Source organism: Mauremys mutica, chromosome 9, assembly GCF_020497125.1.
Source record: "Mauremys mutica isolate MM-2020 ecotype Southern chromosome 9, ASM2049712v1, whole genome shotgun sequence".
NCBI lineage: Eukaryota > Metazoa > Chordata > Testudines > Geoemydidae > Mauremys > Mauremys mutica.
Genome location: NC_059080.1, coordinates 19388057 through 19413036, shown reverse-complemented (window position 1 = coordinate 19413036; position 24980 = coordinate 19388057). Strand labels below are relative to the sequence as shown.

At 40.9% G+C, this 24980-nt stretch overlaps 1 protein-coding gene across 2 annotated transcripts in view; it reads left to right on the top strand.

The window, feature by feature from the left end:
- ATP7A (ATPase copper transporting alpha) overlaps positions 1–24980 on the top strand; it is a 62340-nt gene that overhangs the window by 4991 nt on the left and 32369 nt on the right. For both annotated transcript variants that reach the window (XM_045030323.1, XM_045030322.1), the window contains one exon: positions 18322–18462. In XM_045030323.1, coding sequence (XP_044886258.1) covers positions 18343–18462 — 120 coding nt within the window. In that variant the 5' untranslated portion in view covers positions 18322–18342. The remainder of the gene's footprint in view (positions 1–18321; positions 18463–24980) is intronic.

Below are 24980 nucleotides of genomic sequence, written 5' to 3'. Positions count from 1 at the left end.
ATATTGTAGTTTAACCCACTTTAGTCTTGATACAGGAGATAATCCTTCAGCCTACATTCCACAAATGACCATGATTTGGAATTTAAGATGGCGACAGTCTGTTGTTCTACAAATGCTATCTATTTTCTGAGTTGCTATTCAAAAGAAGTAAAGTAATGTACAGCATTGGTCCCACAGAAGCCAAGTTTGACATTCATGGCATACTGCAAGGCTCATCTGTTTACAAAGGCATTTACTGATAGAGTTGCTTAGGGGAACTAGTGTCTCTTTGGCCAGAGAGGTAACATATTTTAGGGCTTGTCTACACTTAAAATGATACAGAAGCACGGCTGCACCCACTAGAGCACTTCAGTGTAGACAGTGCCTATGCCAACAGGAGGGATTTGCTCATTGCCATAGGTAATCCACCTCTCCGAGAGGTGATAGCTGGGTTGACGGGGACGTAGGTTAGCTTAACTACTCTGCTCAGGGGTGTGGGTTCTTCATACCCTGATCGACATAGTAAACTGACCTAATTTTTTTGTGTAGACCAGGCCTTAGTTGTTTTGAGTAACCATGGGGTAGCAGTTGTTTAACATTTATGGTTGTTTGAATGCATCTAGAGATTAGCAAATCCTATTAATGCAAAAAAAAACAAAAACAAAAAAATATAAGCTAGAGAAGTTGTGAAAGTCATCTGGGTGGGCCTTCTAATTCATTAGAACAGTCCCTGTCTACAGGAATTTAAAAATGCCCCAGGATGGTTTTTAAAAATTAATTTTCAGTAATGTTGCTTCTTACAGCTTGGTAGATTATTTCCTACCATATGGATTTGAAGATGATATGGGTGAAACAGTTCAATAAACAATGGTATAGTGATTGACATGATTGGGAATCAGAAACTCAGAAGTTCAAATCCTGGCTCTCTCACTCTCAACTCACTGTGAGGCTTGGACATGTCATTTAACTTTATCTGTTCTCACATGTAAAATGGGGGTAAGATGCATCTTCAACACAGGAGTATAAGGATTAATTATTAATATTTGTGCTAGCCAAATTATAGAACATAATTAGCATGTCACAGGCTATTCAATGGAGAGTTTGTCTTCATTTAATATTATCACTAAGAAGAAATTGCGGTCACAAAGTTCCTTGTCAGCTTCAACCAGACCTTTCTGCCCTTAGTGTAGCACTGAGGGTATGGCTACACTGGTGAGTTGCAGCGCTGGAAAGCCTCCACCAGCGCTGCAATTAGTAAGTGGCCACACCTGCAGGGCACTTCCAGCGCTGCAACTCCCTGGCTGCATCGCTGGCCGTACACCTCACTCAGCATGGGGAATAAGGATTCCAGCGCTGGTGCTGCAGCGCTGGTCATCAAGTGTGGCCACACACCAGCGCTGTGATTGGCCTCCAGGGTATAAGGATGTATCCCAGAATGCTTTTATAAATTACTCTCTTTGTTTTGTTATGCAGCCTCTCTTTGTTTTGTTGTGAACTCCGAGCTCCGTAGCTCCGTTGATCCCGGAGCTGTTTATCTACAAACACAGCTCCTGTTTGCTGTGATCAATCTGTGAACAATCAAATGAGATAATGAGGCAGGCAGGGAGTGAGTGTAGGCTTGACAGAAACAGCGGGGGCAGAGGGGAGAAAGGGAGTCGTGTTGGCTGCAGGCTGTTTGCAGTTAAGAGTTAAGGGTAAGGGATCGGGAACATGTTCTGATTTTTCAAGTCAGGAAGCTAACACACAGTGTTGGCTCCAAAAATCCACTCTCTCTCCCCCCACTCCCTGTCACACTACGCCCCGCCCCACCCCCCTCTTTTGAAAAGCACCGTTGCTGCCACTTGAATGCTGGGATAGCTGCCCATAATGCATCACTCCCAACAGCGCTGCAAATGTGGCCACACACCAGTGCTGGCCCTGCACAGCTGGACGACCAGCGCTGCAACTACCAGCGCTGCAGATTTGTAAGTGTAGCCATACCCTGAGTGTAGAACCTTGTGACTTAGGGCACGTCTTCACTGGCAATGTATCTACGCTGACACTTTACAGCGCTGAAACTTGCAGTGCTCAAGGGTGTTTTTTCACAGCCTCTGTGCAAGAAAGTTGGAGCGCTGTAAAGTGCCATTGTAGACAAGCCCTAATTCAGATGTAAATTTGTGTTTGTTTTTTGTTAAATTAAGTTCAAACTGTTGTTTTGGCCATATGTGAAGGAGAGGAAGATGGTATCATACCCTCTCCTAAGATTTTTATGATATCCTTATTCTAATAAAAGGGTATTTACCACAAGAACAGTTTCAATGTAATGACATCGGAAGTTCCTACATAAAGGGATAGATGAGTGAGTTGTCTTCCTCTCTGGTCACTCTGCAGGAAGGAGAGAGTGAGCTGTGACTGGAAACTGCATGGTGCCCCAAGCTCTTGCTTATCTTGCTGTCCTTAAGCATGACCCCACCCAATCAGAATAATTGCTATCTGAACTGGCAGCATCTTCTGTCTGCCTTAATTTGGATTTTATACCAAGAAACAGACTCCTTTTCCTGAAAAGCATGTTTTCTCCTGATAAAGGAATCACAGTTTAGCAGGATACAACATATCTGAAATATATCTTCACAAGTCAGAAAGTAATTGCCTTTTCCTGGTCTTAGCTACCAGGCATAGATGAGAGGAAAAATAAAATTAAGTGCTCTCAAAGATGACTCTTCACATTTCTTTTTCTGCACATCTCTTGCAAAAAGTTTGATGTTGCAAAAAGATGCCTTCTACTTCTCTTGGATACTTACCCTAAAAGAATTGTCATTTATTTCCATATATTGTTTTGTCAAAAATAAAGGTCAAAAGTGACATTTCCAAGAAGCTCCTTCCAATTAGGAGCTGTAGTTTCCAGGAACCAGCAGATCCTAGTTTGTGTGCACATCTCAATTTCAAACAATTTAATGCTCTTAATTACAAATAATTTTATCACGCTTCTGATAACCTTTATTTTGGTAGGTAGGTCAGTTAGTAGTTAGCTCCTAACTCAATACAAAGTTCTACCAGGTTCTGGTTACTGATATGCCATATATTGCTGCATGACATCCAGCACCTTACTTAATGTTGTATTTCAGTTTTCCCATTTGTAAAATGGGGATACTTCCCTACCTGATAGTGGGGTTTTGCAACTGAGTTAATGTTTTTAAAATGTAGGCCTACATTTTCAAAATGGATCAGGGACTTTTTGGGTACCTTTAATTTTTGGGAGTCTAGTTAATAACACCTTGAAGGGGCCTAATTTTAAGTACTAACACTTGTTCTCTGAAGATCAGATTCCTTTAAAATGTCTCAACATGGGTATCCAAAAAAGTAGTTACCCCAAATCACCAGGCACACTAGAAAATTTAGGCTATAAAATTATCCAAGTGCGAAATACAGTATTTTGTCACTAGCTGTATTATCTTTTGTCATTCTGCCTCAATAGTGGGTGTGTGAACCTAATGCCAAGAGAATGATCAGGATTCATGAAGAATGAAAATTCGAACTGTTATAGACAAGGATGGCCATATTGTGTCATGGTGCAGTATGGTCCACTAATTTCCACATGACTTGCTGCTAATCAATAAGGAGGTGCAGACTTTGCAGATTCCAGGTCTCAATGTGGAGTGTTCCATCCAGCGCTGGAGTATGAGGGGTGGCACAACATGCATGAACAGCTGTAATTGGAGGTGGTGTAGTGGTAGAGCTTTTGGCCAAGAAGCCAGGGGCTGTTGGTTCGCCACCCCACCTGCCCTGCAGGGTTACAACAGCTGGGTACACCGTGCACGGGATTCCACCCCAGTGGGTGTAGCAGCTCTGACAAAATAACTACATGAAACTGGAGCAGAGAGTATGGCTTTAAACCCTGACTCAGTAAAAACTGTGGCTCAGGGATTAGGGTAGACCCTGCCCTGCAGAGCCCTGGGAAACTCTTCTTACATAACACAAGAACCAGGGATCAGACAATGAAACCAATTGGCAGCAGATTTCAAACAAACAAAAGGAAGTACTTCTTCACACATCACATAGTCAACCTGTGGAATTCTTTGCCAGGGGATGGTGTGAAGGCCAAAACTATAACTGGATTCAAAAAAAGAATTACCGTATATACTCGTTCATAAGCTGAATTTTTTTTAGTAAAAAAGGGAAACACCAGAGAAGGGGGTTGGCTTATTAATGGGTATAGAGAGGGAGAGGTGGGACACAGCTCCTTCCCCCAAGGGAGGGAGCAAGGAGAGGCAGCACAGCCAGCAGGAAAGAGGCAGGGCCAGAGTCTCTCTGCTTCTGGCCACACTGCTCTCCCCCGAGCCCCAGAAGCAGCTGCAGCCATGCCGCTTGGCCCTGCCCTCCAGAACAGGCTGTGGCAGTACTGTCCGGCTCGCTGGAGCAAGTTGTGGCTATGCCACCCGGCCCAGCCTGCCGGAGCAGGCTGCGGCTGCGGGGCCTGGTCTGGCCTGCCAAGTCAGAGACATCCTCCCCAGATAAGTTGGGAAGGGATGGGATGGGCAGAGTGTGGGGGCCCCAGGCTAGGAGTGGTGTCATGCAGGGATGATCCTAGGGGTTACTCCCCTGACTCCCAGCTTCTCCCCCAACCCCCCACCCCCCAAAAATTACCCCCAAGTTGCTGTCCCGGCCCGTCAGAATAAGCAGCTGTCAGACTAGATCAGGGGTAGGCAACCTATGGCACGTGTGCCAAAGGCGGCACGCAAGCTGATTTTCAGTGGCACTCGACCACCGGTCCGGAGGGCTCTGCATTTTAATTTAATTTTAAATAAAGCTTCTTAAACATTTTAAAAACCGTATTTACTTTACACACAACAATACTTTAGTTATATATTATAGACTTATAGAAAGAGACCTTCTAAAAATGTTAAAATGTATTAGTGGCATGTGAAACCTTAAATTAGAGTGAATAAATGAAGACTCGGCACAGCACTTCTGGAAGGTTGCCGACCTCTGGACTAGTTTATCATATTCTATGGACATAACTTAAAAAATCTGTTTTATTTGAAAATGCTTCTTTGCCTGTCACCTTTGGATTTGGGTGCAGTTATATCAAGTAATAAAAATAATCAAATGAACAATGGCTACCATTTGCAACAAGTCCCATTAACCCTGGTTTTGGTTGCAGGCCTCTGGTAAATACTGTTCTTATAAATATCTCTTAACAAGGGAATGTACAACAATAAGTAAATCCTAAAGCTCTAATAACATTGTCTAATCTAAGGGTGAAATTCTGCCCTTGGGTCCATATAAGACTTTAGCACCCTGAAAGAAATTGGAGAACCTAAACAAGAGGCCGTGTAGTCCAACAGATAGGGCATTGGCACGAGTAAGGAGACCTGGATTCTAATTGCAGTGCTGCCGCTCAGCTGATGTGTAACCTTCTGCGAGTCACTTCCCCTCTGTTTCTACTCCCACATGTTGTCTTTTGGATTGGAAGTAAGTGGCTGTAGAGTGCTTAGCACAATGGGGCCCTGATCTTGATTTGGCATTAGTGCAAAAATAGCTTATATATATATAGCAATTTCTGACAAAACTTCAGTCAAGTTAGTGTAATGAGTTAACAGCATAAAAAGCTAAGTCAAACAGCATGCACCCAAGAAGATAAATGGATCTGGAAAAGTATCCAGGCTTTCTAGCAATAGGTTAGGGAACCGGAGTACTCATTTTAGAGGAGAAGAGTTAGAAAATCTAAGTTTTTCGTTTTTGTTTTTTCAAAAGAGCAGTGTGGGAATATGGATGCCTTCCAAATATATATAAAGTACACTCATACTGCATAGGAAATGCTGTAATTTATAGTTGATATTTATATATTAAAAAAAGACCAGTGGCTTGAGGAATTTCTAGTTCCAGAGACTATGTTGAAATAGAGGTTTCTCTTGTTTTAGTGTCCTCAGCATAGCCATCCATATCAAGAATGACTAGAGTTCTTAAACATTCTTCTGTATCCTTATGTTAGGGAAACTTTTTTTCATGTGAACTGCAGAGCAAAAATCTTGTGCTTTTTACTAATCAGTTATGGTATACGAAGAAGACCTCAAAGTTTTAACAACAACAACAAAAAAGCCTGTCCTTCTTGACAGAATTTGAGGAAGTCCTAACAAATCATTGGAGATATTTTCTGCTCCTGGTGAGGATCCTTTTTTGGAGAAAAAGTTACACCTTCAAACCCATCAAACCGGAGTGACATAATCTTAAGATTAGTTTATTTAGATACTATGCTGGACAGGACAGTATGCAAACTAGCCGTATAGGTGGTAGGGTTGCCAGGTGTCCGGTTTTCAATTGGAATGCTCGGTTGAAAAGGGACCTTGGTGGCTCCACTCGGTAGCGCTGACTGGGCTGTTAAAAGTCCGGTCGGCAGCAGACTGTGAGCCCAGGGCTAAGGCAGGTTCCCTACCTACCCTGGCTCTGCGCTGCTCCCGGAAAAGCAGTCGCCAGGTTCCTGTGGCCCCTACGCACTCTGGTGGCCAGGGACTGGGATGCTCCACTCGCTGTCCTTGCCCCGAGTACCGGCTCTGTGGCTCCCATTGGCCAAGAACCGTGACCAATGGGAGCAGCAAGGGGCAGTGCCTGTGGGCGTGAAGGCACCATGCACTGCGCAGAGCTACCTGGCTGCCCATGTGCCTAGAGACCGCAGGGATCTGGCAGCCACTTCCTCGAAGCAGCAGTAAGCTCTGCCAGGACCCCACACCCCAACCCCCTGCTCCAGCCTGGAGCCCCTTCCTGTACCCTAAACTCCTCATCCCCAGCCAGAGCCTGAAACACCCCCAAACCCCTCATCCATGGCCCCACCTGGAGACCTCATCCCCCTGCACCCAACCCCCTTGCCCAGTGCAGAGCCCGTCCTGCACCCAAAACTGCTCATCCCTAGTCCCACCTCAGAGCCTGCACCCCCAGTCCAGAGCCTATACCCCCTCCTGCACCCCAATCACTGTCCCCAGCCAGTGAGTGAGTGAGGGTGGAGAAGAGTGAGTGACCGAGTGGGGGGCTGGAGCAGGGGCGGGGCCTTGCAGAAGGGGCAGGGCATGGATGGGGCCTTGGAGAAGGGGCAGGGCAGGAGTGTTCCGTTTTGTGTGATTAGAAAGTTGGCAACCCTGCTAGGTGGTCATAATTGGGTGCCTGGCTGTAATCAAATTAGTTCCTTCCACATCTGAATGTCTCAAAGCACTTCACTAACATGCCTATATCAGGTTTGCAGCTCCCCTGTAAGGTGGGAAAGCTGTACTGGTTTCTTTTTCACCCCTTGTCCCTGTTTTACAAATAGGGAAATATGCAGGCTGACTTGCCACACAGGAAACCTATGGCAAAACCCAGAATAGAACCCAGATCTCCTGATTTCATCATGTGTTTTAACGGTTAGCACTTGCTTTCTCTTGATATGTTACTTATTTGTTCTTTGGTTTGTCATCTATTCTATCCTTATTTGAGATAATATTGACTACAAGATATAATAGTCAGATACCATTTAGTATTAATCTACCATCACAGCTGTTACTATGAATGTTCGTGTAACAATTCTATAGTGTAAACTCTTGCTTTTCAAAAACTGATAGATTTATTTTCAGCATTTTTTATATTTATTGTTATGCAGCTTTTAAGCTCTAAGAATTTTTTATAAATTATTTAATGATTATTAAATCTATTTTTCAGTTGCTTAAAGCAATGTAGTCAATTTAAAATAAGTATTTTTAGATAGTGCTATTATAGTTGCTTTTCAAGTGTGACTTGGAGACAGCTTCCTCGCTAAAAGGGGAGTTTAGCCATTGCTTCTGTTAGAGCTATCAACTGGAGTGACAAATAATTGATTTTTTTTTGTTTGGTGTCTGCACCAAAAAATCTCTAAAACAATTGTTTTTAAATTAAACAAAATATTAAGTTCAACTAGAAACAAACATCTTTTTTTATTGCATTTAATTTTTGGATGTTTTTTATTCTTTAATTTTTTTCAATAAACCAAGGTAAATTTTGAACTGAGTTTTGAAATGTCTTTTTTTGGCTTTCAGGGTTTTTTTTTCTTTTTTTGTCTGACATTGTTTGCTGAATTAGACCTAAATTCACAAATAATTCCGGTTGATCCCAAATTAGATTTTTTTGTTTGGTGAATTTTACCCACCTCTATTATCAATAAGGGTGCTAACTGAATTGGTTATATTATATAATGGCTTTGCTAAATAACATTTTATAAAGCATTAAAGTAGTACTGCTAGTTTGCTTGTATCTATATATAATGCAACTTTACAGATTTATACTGAACAGCCTAAAATTTAACTTTAACAGTTAATATTTCCCCTGCCTGATCCCATAATTCCAGGGGAAAAAATCATGCCTGTGGTATATGTGCAAATTTTGCAAACTAATTACAATCCAGAAGTCCATATGTTGTTTATATAACGCAACTTCCTTCTGCGTATCAGTCCTATGTTACTGGCATTTTTTATATATGGGCTTTTAAAAAAAAAACAATGGTTCAAGAGATGAGGGGTTTGGCTGGCTGATTGGCTGACATCTGTGTTGAAGAGTTGTGATGGAGCTTAACCTTTTCTAAACCGGGAACTATTTTAGGCTTTGAAATGCTGGAATTCTCCTCCCCCCCAAGAGATATAGCTATGGAAGGCTATGCTAAATAACTTGGATTGAAAAATTCAGAAATAAGGCTGTGGCTTATCAGGAACTCATGTCAATGGATTGTAACTCCTTCATGCCTCTTGGCACGATTCTGTATGTTACCGTATCTTAACACACTGTTCTGTTTGCCTTTATATCATTCCTAATGCACAGAATCTTTACAAATGGATTAGCATTTCAGTGCATAACAAAACACAGTTGTGGAGAGGCTACCATGAAAGAAGCGTATTAAACATCATAAGGCATTTGGACTTATGTTAAAAAACCACGAGCAGACTCCTCCTCATAGCTAAAAATTGCTAATTAAAAATGGGAATACTAGATGAAAGATGAGGACCCATCACATGGAGTGCAGTCAATAATTATTGTGCCAGTTGTGATTATACTGCATGTCAAGCAATAGATCTGCATTTTAGTGTCCAGGCTATCGTTTGTGTGCATTATTGTTCTTAGCCCCTTTCACAGTACTGATCTCAGAATTCTTGTTTTTGTAGTAGTTGTAGAAGAACAACATGTCTTTTGTTTGTTCCACCTATTTATTCATTTTTGTTGTTTGGCCCTCTGAGGTAGTAGCTTATGATTAGTCTAGTTCATGCAAGTGTTAATACTGACTTCTGAACTAGCCATAAGTACAAACAAAGCCAGTGGCTGCTTGGGGCTCCACATTCCCTGCAGACTCCGCAATCTGAAGACTGACCCTGTCTTCTCTTATCAGTGAGACCAGGATAGAGAGAAAATAGCTTCCTGCCTGACAGAAGCAGGACTACAGGCCCTGGCTAGAAACACACCACTCACACAGCCTCCATGGTTTGCTTTAACACAGGGCTGTGTGGTGAAGAGGGGAATCTCTGCACTACTAAAGATATGTGTCTATATATAAAAAAAAAATCATCTTCTCTTCCCAAACCAATCCCCAGCAGCAGGACCAAAGGCAGAGGTCACTTTTGTCATTTCTGACCCTCCACCTTTGAGCAGTTTGGAGTACTGCTTCTGCCTGTTGCCCTTGCAAACCAGTCTTGGTTGGGATGAGAGGATGAAACCAGAATAATCTATTTTAAATGTTTTTTGCAAGAGGCATGTGGAATAAACACTTTGCAGTTCTGGTGAATGTCTGAATAACTAAAAGTAGGAGCACTGCTCATACTCTCTGTTGATGTTTGTGGCAGAAATGTTAAATCATAGAGCCGGGTTTTTAAGGGTCTTGTGATGTTAAGATTTTCCCTGCCTCTTGGCTGACATTTGCTGCATGCAGCTCTGAGTTTGGCAGATGCCTTGATCAAAAACTGCGCTGTCAGATACCTATCATGGAAAATGGTGTGAAAATTTAGAAAGATTAGCTAGTCTTAACTGAGGATTTCAGAGGAAATGTAAGGAATGCAAATCCAGAAAGTCTCAACTCTTCAAATTAGTTTTTATGTTTGTTGTGAAAGTTAAGTATGGGCGACTGTAAAGATTAATTTCCTTGGACCTTTCTCACATTACAAAAATACTAAAATCCTAATAGAACTAGAAGTTAATGTTACAGGTGATGTATGTTGTGAGCAAAGAGGTTTGTCTTGAGTTATGTTGCATTCAGTTTACCTAACCTCACTCGCCGCCAATCCTGATTTGAGACTGGGAATTAACACATCAGAAACTAAATGCAGAGTGCTAAATTCAGGGGAATTGTGCTGTACCTAGTTTAGAAATCTGTTCAAGGGCATTTGATCAGCAGTCTGGCATTCAGTGACAATCTCTCTGCTAGAAATCAATAGCATGAGGATGATAAATTATAAGTGAAAGCTTTTAAAAATGGATGCATAATTAACAATGCAATATTTTACGTTTATTTTTATTTTGTTTTTTAGGTTTGTGGCTAGGTTTGCTCTTTACTTTTTCATTTCAGGTTGTATCTTTTAAATATAATCTTACTTGCTTCCTTGTAGTTGCAACATACACAAACTGGACAGAATTTAGTTACAAACCTCAATAGTGCCAAGGTTCTATTGCATAAGATCACATTGATCATAATCTTCTTTGCAGAAATACTGAGCAGTTTGTAAATTATGGACAAACTCAGATCTGATTTACCATTCTGTTTTGTTGAAACTGAAATAAAACTTTGGCAAAATTCTAGCTTGAAGAATTTTAAGAATAATTTGAATCTATAGATCTGTGGTTTTTAACTTTTTTTGTTTGTTTGTTTATGGACCTCTAAAACAAATTCAAATGGAGGTATGAACCCTTTTGGAAATCTTAGACATAGTTTGTGGTCTCCTAGGGGTCTGCGGATCACAGACTGAAAACCACTGCTATAGATTTTTAAAGAAAATTGTAACTGAAAACAAATACCGAAAAATGTTGCTGATGGTATTCAGACTGGGCCTAATCCAACCCCCCTTTGAAATCAGTTCACTGACAAAAAAGGAACTTTGTTAACATGGAATTAAGATTGCCTTTTGGTATTTCCTAACCTTCCAGAATGTCTTGTTTAGCAAAACCAAACCTCTGAAAACCAGGAAATACAAAGTTAAGGTACATGTCAGTGAGCCTTTAGCTCTGACTCTGGACCTGGCAATAACCACTGGGAATTATCTACATTCACTCCCACTGTGTTCAGTGTTGTATAGCTATATTGAATGGTGAAGGGAGCAGCTTGGCATAGTTGTGATTGTGGTAGGAGGAGATCTGGGGTCTCTGCCCCTTTGTGGGGAAAGGGATCTGCTCCCCCCACCCGCTCCCCATTTGTGTGATCGAAGTCGGAAGATGTATGTATTTCTTGAGAAATTAGCATTATTTCAGAGATGCTCTGTAGGATCAGAAAGTTAAAGGTAATTGGAGATATACCAATCTCCTAGAACTGGAAGGGACCTTGAAAGGTCATCGAGTCCAGCCCCCTGCCTTCACTAGCAGGACCAATCTTTTTTTTTTTTTTTTTGCCCCAGATCCCTAAGTGGCCTTCTCAAGGATTGAACTCACAACCCTGGGTTTAGCAGGCCAATGCTCAAACCACTGAGCTATCCCTCCCCCGTTCTGTAGGTTGTGTCAGTAGCAATGCCCTTATCATGGAGATTATGAGCAGCGAGGCCTCAAATGAGACTGCTCTGTGGATTTAATGATAAATATAGTGTTAAATAGCATCCTGTACGTAAGGGTGAAGGGGTTATAAAAGGGAGTGAAGGTTTTTTTAAAATTTAGCAGCTGTGTTGTTGTTTCTGTGGGCTAAATGTTTGAGTGTAGGGCAGGTGTTGGTAGCTCCTGTTCAGTACAGATCTCCTGAACATGAGTTTTGACTTTACCAAAGAGAAGGCTTTGTGACAGGTTCCCCCCCCCCCTCGGGTGCCACCTGGGACTGGAGTACCACTGAGCCTGCCTGACCCACCAGCCTGGGCTCCCTTCACACTGCATTGCTGAGGCAAGTCAGCCAAGTCCTCCCTCAGGCTTCAGACTGCACTTTACGAGCACACATACAGGTAGGGGGACACACATGCTGAGATCAGCTCTGCATGGAAAAACTCAGCTAAGGAATTGCCCAGTACCCTATCCCCCCACCCCAGGGTAACCCAAAATTGTACCATTTTACACTGCACAGAGCACTATACAGCCTGAGCTCATGACATTTGCCCCCTCCCTCAATGTGGAGAGAGAGATGCAACAGCTTTTTGCCCCCAGTTATGAATTCCACACACTGGGTTTCAAACAAAACAAAAACAAGTTTATTAACTACAAAAGAGAGATTTTAAGTGATTATAAGGGATAGCAAACAGATCAAAGCAGATTATCCAGCAAATAAAACAAAAACGCAATCTAAGCTTAACATACTAAAGCAGGGGTAGGCAGCCTTTCAGAAGTGCTGTGCTGAGTCTTCATTTATTCACTCTAATTTAAGGTTTTGCATGCCAGTCATACATTTTAACGTTTTTAGAAGGTCTCTTTCTCTAAGTCTATAATATATAACTAAACTATTGTTGTATGTAAAGTAAATAAGGTTTTAAAAATGTTTAAGAAGCTTCATTTAAAATTAAATTAAAATGCAGAGCCCCCCGACCGGTGGCCGGAACCCAGACAGTGTGAATGCCACTGAAAATCATTTCGCATGCCACCTTCGGCACCCGTGCCATAGGTTGCCTACCCCTGTACTAAAGAAACTGGTTGCAAGTAGTAATTTCTCACCTTAAATATTGTTTTAGGCAGATTGCAGAGATTCTTCAAGGCCAGCTGCACTTGCCTGCAGCTTAAACCTTCAGATATTTCATTCACAGGCTAGACAACCTTCCAGCCTGGGCTTAGTCCTTCTCCCATCGTTCAGTCTGTTTCTTAGATGTTTACAGCAGTCATGTTCGGCAGGGTGAAGAACCAACCCTGATAATGTCACTCCTCTACCTTAAATGGGTTTTACATATGGTGGGAATCCTTTGTCTTCCAGTGTGATTCCCACCTCCGGTCAGTGGAAAAATACTAGTATTATCATGGAGTCCAGTATCAGGTGACTTGATCACATGACTCTGCAGCCATAACTCAGAGGCTGTTTGCAGCGTTCCCAGGATATCTTTCAGAGTGAGAGATTAGCATCTTCTGTGACCTATTGTTCTTCCTAATGGCCATTTCCAGCCATCAGTCTAGACTCATTTCATTCTGTCTAGTGACCATTCCCCAGGTGTAAACATATTTGTAATAGGTGCATAAATAACATTCCTAACTTCAGATACAAAAATGACACATGCATATAGATATGATAATCATATTCAGTAAATCATAACCTTCCAAGTGATATCTCAGATGCCTTATCTTGCACAAAATACATTATAATTATGCCATACTCATATAATAATATTACTATGAAGAATATGGGGCGTAATGGCACAGGCATTAGACTCTGTCCTATAGTGGTCACATACCCTTTTCCCTGAGTGTTATGCAATATGTGCAAAGGCAGACTGCAAGTATGTGTTAAGGGTGTGCTGGAACATTGCTCAAAGAGGTCATAGTTAAGGTTGTCTTGGAGTATACCTTCACTCTGTATTTCCTGGTTTTCAGAGGTTTGAATTTTGCTGAATTTGGCATTCTGGGTGGGCATAAAATACTACCCGACAACCTGAGCTTTACAATAACAACAAATTACAAGACAATCTGAGTAGATGTGCAGATTTTAGAGCACATAGGAAAGTCAATCTTTAAACAGAGAGGTTTTCTTAAATGTAATTATAGCAGAGTGTCAGAAACATCCCATTGTCTTCAAGAGGAGTTGGATTGAGCCCCTTGCCAAGTTCTAGTCATTTTGTGCCCAAACCTGCAATGTGCTGGTTTCATTTCTCACTTATTTCAGTTGTGGTTGAGGGCACTCAGCACCTTGTTGTGTGTTCTCAGCTCATTGCAACACCAATCCCTTAACCGGCAGTAGCAGAAGTCTTCCAAAGAATTACTAAATGCATTGAAGTATGGTGATTTTAAACTAAGTTGTTCCATATTTGTAAGGGTATGAACCGAACAAATCGGAGAATCATTTCTAATTAAATATTTTAAGTTAAAAACTTTTGAAATGTTTGCACTAAATGTAATGATAAGTAAGTGCTTTAAGTAGGGCTGTACTCTAAAAAGTGATTCTGTTAAATTAGTGTGTGAGGCTCTGGGTTTTTTTTGCCTTCCTCTGCAGCATGGGGCACGGATCATTGCTGGAGGATTCTCTGCACCTTGAAGTCTTTAAACCACAAGTTGAGGACTTCAGTAGCTCAGACATAGGTCAGGGGTTTGTTACAAGAATGGGTGGGTGAGATTCTGTGGCCTGCGTTATGCAGGAGGTCAGACTAGAAGATCATAATGGTCCCTTCTGACCTTAAAGTCTACGAGTGTATATTCACTAAGTTATGCATTATCATCATCTGAACTCCTTTTCTAGCAAAGTTATACCATATGAAAAAATTTAGTTAGTTGCCAGAAACTTTATCATTTTTCCTATTACCAGCTTTGCATTTAAAAACTTTGCAATAAGTGAAAAATGTTAATGCTTGTGTGCTGGCATTTCATCATTACTCTGTTTTACCCTTTAAAAGGGCACCAGATTAATTCCTTTACATGTAGAGTTTTTCACGCCATTAATTTTTTTGTGTGGCATTTATTAGTTATATAAATAACTATTCCACTCACTATATGCTTGAGGAGTGTAGGGGTCTATGCCAAGCAAATAACAGGCACCTTGCCCTGTCCAGTGATGCCAACTAGTTAGAACAGTAGAATAACGAAGACTGACTATTGGGGGTTATTGTGATTGGAGCACATCACAGGATAGAGGGTTTTTAAGAGATTTTTGGACGAGGAGGAGGGAGGTTGGCATACCTTAATGGGAAGGCCATTCTGGGGACACACCCAAAGTCATGAGTGACTAAATGAGTGAGATATAAAGGGAGTACAGAAGTGAACCTTAGAGGGAGTGTGTTGGAGAAGATAAGAGCAGAGAGATAGGCAAAATCCATTGTAAGCTAATTGTAATGTGAACAATAAATATGTCAAGTTGTGTTAATGTATTACAGAATTAATATTTACATTACTGGAAATCCCAGCATATACACACGCTATGTTAGTCACTGATGTCAAGGGAAAAAGTGGAGAAAAATTCTACTGATAAACATTTTTTTTTATTACAGAAGATGTTTGGATGAAAAAGGCCTTTTGTTTGAGTTCATGTGTAGCTGCTGCTTATTCCTCACCTGAAATCCTTTTTCTTTGTTTGTTGTAGAAATAAATAATCTTTACTGAATTATTTGTTGTGTAATAAACCGGGTTCTGAATTTGGGTAACAAATAAGCAGCAGGTGCAGATGAACTTTTAAAGATCCTGTTTTCCCTATGAACATTTTCTAGAAGTAATATAAAGAGAAGGGGAGAAAAAAACCTGAAATTTGTACTAGAGATGCTCACCCACTAATTAGGCCATCATCTTCCTCCCGACTATTGCGGAGTATCCACAAACACTGATTTTGATTCAGGAAAGCAGTTATGAACCCGTTTAAGTCTCTTTTTATTCAGGAGAGTGCTTAAGAATGTACTTAAGCATTCTCCTGAATATGAATAGGGATGTATTTTTGAACTGGGAGCACAGTTCTGCCCCCTTTCATTAAAAGACTACCTCCATGAAGAAGCCAATTACCATCAGTCACTTGGGTAATCACTTAAAACAGGTTTCACTGTATAGCAGCAGCATTATGTGGAAGGCAGGATGTCTTTCTGAATATTCCCTTAGGGTGTCAACAGGGCTATAAAATGGCAGAAACATTCCTGTGGTTGACCTTGAAAGAGCATGATGAGGCAACAGTAAAGAGGGAAATAGTTGTTAAAACTTAGTTTTATAAAATAAAATAATCAAATTAAGAAATTCCCATATTCCTTAAAGTTAATTTGTTTTGTGCTGTGTTTATGGAGCCAAAACCCACCAATTTATGTGGCAAAACAAGGTAGCTAAGACACACATTTGTCATGTTTGTGTCCAGAGAGCTGGATGAATACAGCCATTCATGCTTCTTAAAAATTGAATTTTGATCCCATTTACTCTTCTCCCACCCAATAGTGGCTGCCTGACAGACAAGTTCCTTAGAGCAGTGTTTTTCAAACCGTGGGTCGCGTCCCACTACTGGGTCGCGGCATGTAAGGCACTGGGTCGCCTTGCTCTGGTCAGCACCGCCAACTGGGACGTTAAGAGTCCTGTCGGCGGTGCTGCCCAGCTAAGGCAGGCTAGTGCCTACCTTTTCCGACACCACACTGTGCCCCAGAAGTGGCCAGCAGCGGGTCCGGCTTTTAGGCGGAGGGGCCACGGGGCTCCGCGTGCTGCCCCCACCCTGAGCACCACCTGGCACATATCAATTTCTTTGTTAAATTGACAAACTTACATAAGCTTGCAGCGTCCTGCGGGCATAACTGGATGCTGCAAGACAGAGGTTCCTAGGGTTGTTTCTGGGACCAGAGATATTGGCTGGTGTCATTCGCTTGCAAGTAGCTGGGAGGAGCTTACATGCCAGAGGCTATGGGTGAACAGCCCAGGAATCGGGGTTCTTACAGCAGAACAGAGTAAATCTGGCTCCCAGAGTCAAGGACTGGAGTGGCCTAGCAGATCACTGGTCCAGACAACACCAGAGGGGAACATCACAGAGGACATCAATGATTTTCTTCAACTGGGTCCCCAGGAAAAAAAAAGTTTGAAAACCAATGCCTTAGAGAGACAAGGTGGGTGAGATAATATCTTTTACTGGACCAGCTTCAGTTGGTGAGAGAGACAAGCTTTCGAGTTTACACTGAGCTCTTTTTCAGATATGTTCATTGTTACGTTTCCCCTTCACTTTGAAATCTTCATATATTCTTAGTTTGTTGAAATGGATGCTAATTAGACCAAAGTGTCACTCATGTTTCATCTCATTATTAAGCATTTAGGCTTCAGAAGCGTTCCAACTTTTGCATTTTTTTTCTTGTGATAGTCATGTATGTGAGTTCAAGATAAGAGATAATCCTGATATGAAAGTGGTTGCTTGACAATCTTTGTGCTGTTCTAGTAGATTTCAAAGCAAAACCAGATATTTTCATGCCCTTGTGTCATGGGGAGGAACAGCATATTAATTCTGAATGAATTACAGGAGGCAAAGTCTCTCTGCAAAACCAGTTTTATGAAACATTTTGAATGTTATACTGTAGTTTAGTTTTCCCACAATAAATTCCCATACCAGCGAAGCAGGTAAGCTTGTGGTTTGCTTTAAATGCATGAGTAGTCCCATTGAAATCATCTACACACTCTGCTGTCGTCATTGCTGTCAAACATTAGGCAGTTAATTATTTTTTTTCTTCAGCAGTTGCTCATACTCTTTTCTGGTCAAATGTCTGTTGTAACTTTTATTTTTAAAAGACATACATTCCTCCCCCTTTTTCTCCTTGTTTCAGAGCTTATTCTTGTTTTCTTTTACTTATATTTTTTTGCCAATGGCTTGCATAATCTAAATATTTTGCATCAAACTCTACTTTTGTTTGCTTACTTCTCCTAGTAAAATTTTCAAACTTGAAAATATAGTTTTAATTACCTTCCATTTAATTATTAGGTTCAGTACATTTTAGCATTTACACAAACAGAAATTAATGCAACATCCTGCTAAGTAGTAGTAAGTAGAGCTGCCTCAAGGACATGTCAAAAAGGCCCCCCTGTCTTTTCCAATTCACTTCTTAGGACTGCATTCAATATGGCTGTTGTTCTTGTTAGTCACACAATAATGTGTAAAACAAACAGACCTGTGGAAGAATTAATTCTCTTCTCCTCATGCATTCTTCTCTCCTTCAGATTTCACCCAGTACCATGGTAATTGACATTACAAAAAGCCACATCTTACTGGTTTTGTTTTGTTTTTTTTAACTCCTTGCTTGGAGGTAGAACACTAGTGATTCAGAGCTGGTACATGCAATTAAATTGTCTTGGCTATAGCACAGAGCAAGTTTTAAATGTATGAACTCTTTTCTTAATAAGTATATACTTCAAAGGTGAAGGATATATGGTTAAAGGATTCCTTTAGACATCTATTTCTCTGCAGTTCCTTGACCCCCACCAAATTGTTACTTGTACTTAAATTATATGTTCCCAGTTACAATATCTATTTAATCTTATGCAGATCACCTTGTTTTAGATCTTTAGTGAAAATATGAAGTTGGATTGCCTTTTTTTTTAATTCATGTCTCAATATTTCCTTTTGACTGATAGGAATGTGAAGACTCAAGCAGAATGGATCCGTCAGTGGTGGCAAGATCCATGGTAGCCTTCGTGGAGGGGATGACATGCAATTCTTGTGTTCAGACCATTGAACAACACATTGGGAAACTGAATGGAATTCACAATATCAAAGTAAGTAACTCTACCAAAGTCTCCTACATTATATGGTTCTAATGGGAGAAGCCATGATAAAGATTGATCTGAAGTATCCAACAGAGGAGGAAAGGGCTTAAAAAATATATAGTCATTTTATTACCTGTGAATCTGCTGTTTAGAGTGGCTTTGGCATATTTCCAGTGCCAGAGAAATGCGGAGATATACTTTTCCTGCAATTGATGACAATTCATTTCATGTTTTTTTCTAAAGCACCTTTTCTCTCATACTTAACCGAGTTCAGCAATGTAATGTATTGAAAGCAGAGGAGAGGAGATTATGTAGAGTCCAAAAGAAGAGAGCAGATAGATATCAAACGATAGGAAAAGTGGTGGTGTTCCACTTTTAATCCCAGTAAAATAGTAGTAATAACACTTAGCTCCTACCTAGGGATTTCCATTAGATATCTCATAGCACCTTTACAAAGGAGGTAAGCATCATTATTCTCATTTTACAGACGGGGCTAAACTGAGGCACAGAGGTGACTTGCCCAAGGTCTCCTAAATCACAGTCCAGTGTTCTGTCCTGTTGCCTTCCTGTGGCTATTTTACCCTAAACTACTTCAGATCTTTTCTTGCAGTCTGGCAATGTAGTGAGGCAGCTTGGATAGCCTGTGAAGGGAGGGTGTGCCTTGAGTTGCTCAGTAAATCCCAAGCTAATTAACTATGGTGCCTTTCACAAGGAAGAGGAATGTCACTATGATGTGGAATTTGAGAGTGGGGATGAAGAGTAATGCAAGGGAAAGGTGAGATTCTTGGTGTCCCTGCCAGGCATTCAGAATTCCCTTTCCTTTTTACTGTGTTTATATGGGAATGGGAGGTGGTATTAGCTGCATCTTTTAAGGGGAAAAAGTAGTTCTTCTTGTTCCTTATTAATTTAACTATTACTATACAAAAGTCTTTTTAAAAGAGGTTGAGCTTTTAGCAGAAATAATTCATCTACTTTTAATCAAAACTTCATATCGTCAGAGTTTCTGGCTCAAACAAGAAATCCAGCTTTTGTAACATGGGCTAGTCTGGGGTGGGGTGGGAGGGGAAGCAAGAATCTGTCTAACTTGAAACAAAACTCACCGGGGAATATTTTTAACATGTAAGCTGTTCCATTCTAACCAATACATCCATTTTACAATACGTTTACAAATAATAAAACAATTTAACACCTGATTGATCCATTCTAGTCTTGTGACCTGTTGTTTGGTGCCAGAAGGCATATTCAGTCCTACCAATGACAGCAGCAGTGTGCTGTTAATCCTAACTGCTTGGTGCACAGGTGAAGTTTTCCCCTGCCAATTGAAGTTTTAACATTCTGTGGCAGTTAAATAATCCTGCATAAAACAATGTACCCATGCTTTCTGTAGGGAGTTATTTCCATCTTAATCCATGTGGTCTAGACAGGCATTGGGCTTGCCAAAATAGTGGAGCCTGTTTTTTGGCATGTGGTCACTATAACTAGCTGTAATGCGCAGCTGCTTACCAGAGGATATGATGCAGCCAGCTAGTATAAGTTACTTCTGCCTACACTAGGAGTTGGTGCTGGCTACAGAGATCTGTGAACAGTGATATTTACACTAGATCCTACTTTTGATCTGCATTGGTGACTTAACAGAATTTGAACTTGATTGATTCTGGTAACAAAGAACAGATCCACTGGCAAAATCAATAGTTCGTTGTTTTTAGCAAGGGAAATACTACTTTAATAGTAACATTGAGCACATATTGCGATCAGACCAATAAATAAACCTCCACTAAAACTAAGTAAAATGAAGAATTGAAATGAATGAAAAATACTATCTGCAGAATAAAATTATTTTAGTATCTTTCCCTTGGTGCATTTGGAAAATGACCTGAAAGGCTTAACATTCTACAACAGGGGTAGGCAACCTATGGTACATGTGCCAAAGGTGGCACACAAGCTGATTTTCAGTGGCACTCACACTGCCTGGGTCCTGGCCACTGGTCCAGGGGGCTTTGCATTTTAATTTAATTTTAAATGAAGCTTCTTAAACATTTTTAAAACCTTATTTACTTTACATACAACAATAGTTTAGTTATATATTTTAGACTTATAGAAAGAGATCTTCTAAAAATGTTAAAATGTATTACTGGCACACGAAACCTTAAATTAGAGTGAATAAATGAAGACTCTGCACACCACGTCTGAAAGGTTGCCGACCCTGTTCTAGAATGTCAACATTTTATAGTTTAAATTGTTCCACCCTCCTCCTGAAAATTTTACACAAAAGCCTGCGCTGGGAATGATTCATGACCTCCCTGAATATAACATACTCTGTATAGCCCCATTAGTAGCAAGTACACTGTGAAATGGGTGTTTAAAAGAAAGGCATTAACCACTTTGTTTTGAAACAGTGGGATAGAATACACCTCTTGCCAAGTCCTATTTTGCAAAAAATATACTGTAGAGACTAAGGCCTTGGCTACACTTACAAATTTGCAGCGCTGCAGCAGGGTGTGAAAACACACCCTCTCCAGCGCTGCAAATTGCGGCGCTGCAAAGCGCCAGTGTGGTCAAAGCCCCAGCGCTGGGAGCGCGGTTCCCAGCGCTGTCCGTTATTCCCCACAGGGAGGTGGAGTACGGACAGCGCTGGGAGAGCTCTCTCCCAGCGCTGGCGCTTTGACTACACTTAGCGCTTCAAAGCGCTGCTGCGGCAGCGCTACCGCGGCAGCGCTTTGAAGTGTAAGTGTAGCCAAAGCCTAAAAGTTTAAGTGGAAGAGGCTTATAATGAAAATCAGGAGGTCACAGTTAATACTTAGTCCACATTACAGAAACAAAACTTTGAGTTAGGTGGACAGATTTATTCTTCCTTTGGCCCATGCGTAATCTCTGTCAATAATGAGGCACTGTTGTGTTTAAGGGTTATCAGATAGGCCAGCAAAGGAAGCATATGTTGAATGTCTAATGCAGCCACACAGAGCTTTAATTTGGGTTATTTTGTTTTGTAATTGCAAGAAAACCAATAAACTACTGTATCCTTGTTATTGATTCTGCCAAATTGCATAATTGATGACAGAAAAGGAGAAAGGTGGTCATTAAACTGATTAAACTTATGTAATTTGATCACCGCAATGGTCTCCTGGTTGTTTTTTGCCCAAGGAAAAGATAAAATTGGAAGATAATGTGTTGGGCCTGTTCCTGGTATTGGTTTGCCCTTTTGGAAATTGAAATAATAATGTTTGATTCCATGCCTCTTGGAAGCAAATTAAATTGGGGATATTTGTACTGTATGATGTGAAAGATTAGGAAGTCTGTGAACCTCTAAAACTTAAAGAAAAAAGATAGCTTTTTCTTTAATGGTTCTCATGTTGAATTCTAAAGCTGTGTCTCATTCACTAGATTTTGATCCTCTCTATCCCTACTTCTAAGGCCTGGTCTACACTACAGGGTTAGGTTGAATTTAGCCACATTAGGTCGATTTAAAAATGAATGCGTCCACACAACCAACCCCATTCCGTCGACCTAAAGGGCTCATAAAATCGACTTCTGTACTCCTCGGCGAGGGGACTAGCGCTAAAATTGACTTTGCTGGGTCGAATTTGGGGTAGTGTGGACGCAAATCGAAGGTATTGGCCTCCGGGAGCTATCCCAGAGTGTTCCATTGTGACCACTCTGGACAGCACTTTGAACTCTGATGCACTAGCCAGGTACACAGGAAAAGCCCCGGGAACTTTTGAATTTCATTTCCTGTTTGGTCAGCGTGGCGAACTCAGCAAAACAGGTGGGCCATGGAGGGACCCCAGGTGCGTGGGGCCGGCAGCCAACAGGGACCACAGGTGCGCCCGGTGGCAGCCGGGACCGTAACTGACATGTTTGGAATATAAGTAGATGTGACAAAGTTGTGTTTCTATGTTTCTTCTATTGTATGTTGTTCTAACAGTTGACATGCATCTCAAGGTTGGAAGTCAACAGATTTTTTTGTAGTTTGCTTCAATTTTCCCCACTCAAGATCATCTGTGGGAGTATTTTATGCCATTATATTATTGATTTGTATTGCAGTAGCACCGAGGAGCCCCAATTATGGACCAGGAGCCCATAGTACTAGGTGCTATACAGACACAGAACAAAAACATGGTCCATTCCATAGAGGCGTTAAGGAACCATATGAAGAACTGGAAAGAAGGTTTCCTATTCAGGATATCTGTTTCCTCAATAAACGGTTTATGAAAACGTCCTTATTTCATGTTACATTGGATTTAAATTATGACCTAAAGATTGATAGTTAAACACGACATCACAAAATGTATCAAAATTAAAAAAGAAAACACAGTGTAAATAATTTGTCCAGCACCATTCAGGGCAGCTGCTAATTTTCTCCATAAATGTGTAATTATGGCAGGGTTTACTGCTAAATACGTACATAAATAACAGACATGAAAAGAGGAACATCCCTTAAGTGCTGATATGGGGAAAGGGACATGCAGAGAGAATTACATTTGCAACACAAGCAAATGTGAAATGTTGTAACTCTCACCAATATGAAATTACTGTAGAGTCTTTACAAATTTTAGTAGAATAAGCATGTTTCAATAATTATAGGTCAGCATCAGGAATTAATTGCTGATACGGGGAAAAATTAGACTAAAGCTAATTCTTGGCCTAGCTGTAAGAAATAATACACCTTTTATGTATAATTTTTAGAGAGTAGCAAGCAGGCCCTATGTATTTCTGCTTCTTATAATGTGAATACTTGTTTGTAGTTTAGATATTTTCTCTTGAACTTCTCATATGCTGGCAGCCCGTGTATGCAAAATAATTCCCCGAGTGGAACTGTGTTGCATCTCTACAAGATCACTGGGCCAGCATCAACCAATCGCTTCTTAATTTGATTTATCTGTTACAGCAGAACTATACTGAAAATGGGAGGGTCATTTCAAACGATAGAATTTTGCAAATGGAGTAAGCAAACATAATAAAAAGGGATAATACCCACAAAATCTTTATTTGTTTTGACATTTGTATTTTAGCACATTATGAAGTGTTCTCGGTAACTGAAAGTTGTAAATATAAAGTAACAAGAAACCTTACTCCAAGATGCTGGTTTTAAACCTTTGTTGCAAAGAAGGGAGGGTCATATTTTTTTTGAGTATCCAGATTATAAAGTGTGTGTGTTAGTAAAATAAGGCTAGCAAAGTTCTACTACAGTGATTTGATGAATTCATACTAGGAATTTACAGCTCTTTTGCTTATCTTAACTAATAAATGGGGTTATATCACCTTCAGCAGTAGTTTACATACTAAGCAAAACTGGCCTGGGTTGGAAGTGACAGAAAATTTACCATCTGGTGATGGTGGGAAATGAATTAGTGGTCACCATCCAGTGCATAGTGGATTGGTGTTGGCATCACAAAAATATTGACAACTGCTGTGGGGTTTCTCCTGCCCCCTGCAGCTCCTGCCCACCTTGAGAGTCAGGGGAGACCCTGGAGCTCCCCGCAGCTCCCACCTGCCGTGAGCAGGGGGACCCCACAGTTCCCAGCCACTGCAGGTAGGGGGACCCCATAGCTCCCAGCTGCCATGGGCAGGGGGACCCCACAGCTCCGAGCCCCCGCAGGTCGTGGGAGTCCTAGGGGGTCCCCATTTTGTCACGGATATTTGTAGTAGAAGTCAGGGACAGGTCACAGGTTTCCGTTAATTTTTCTTTATTGCCCGTGTCCCTGACTTTTACTACAAATATCTGTGACAAAATCTTAGCTTTAATATTGAGGCGCTGACCAGGCTGAGGTTTCTAGACACTACTGCAACGTACATTTTAAATAACATTTTTAAATCCTTGCTTTTGCAGACTTACTTTTTCAGCCATTTGCCCATCACCTTGTGCTTCCCCCGCCCCCTCCTGTTTTCTCTAAACAATCCATTCAGACCTCTAAAACAGGCTGTTGTAGAACACACAACTCAGATTATATATAAGGCTCTGTTTGAACGGAGAGCTAGATTCACAGATTCGACAGATGCCTGGGAATGTTACAGAGTGAAGCCCTTCCCCCCCCATTCTGTTTCCTCCTTTTTCTTCCCACACTCCCGTAATCCATCACTGCACCATTGTATGACAGATTAGAGTTGTGCCTTTGCACAGTTTCTGCTTTTTAAGATTAGATCTAATACATTTATCTGCAATGACTAATCCAGTTCAACAGACCTTCACTTTAGAGTTTTAATATATACTCTAAAAAGCATTGAGACAACGTAGGAAAGTTGCTGTGTGAGAACAGTGTATACCCTATAATAGAGCATAAGATTCTGAAATTGGCAGACTGCTTCTCTGGTAGAGCCTCCCATATCCAATCATGTTGTTGTCACACAGGTGAACATAAGTTAATTTATGGTTTTCATAAGTACAGTCTCAAACTACTTCTTCAAGGTGAACACTAAAGGGCAAATGATCATGGAGAAGTGTCACTGTGGTAGGTGTTGGAATTATTAATATTTGAAATTATTAGTATGGGAAACTAACAAACACTAATTTAACCATACATTTTTCTATT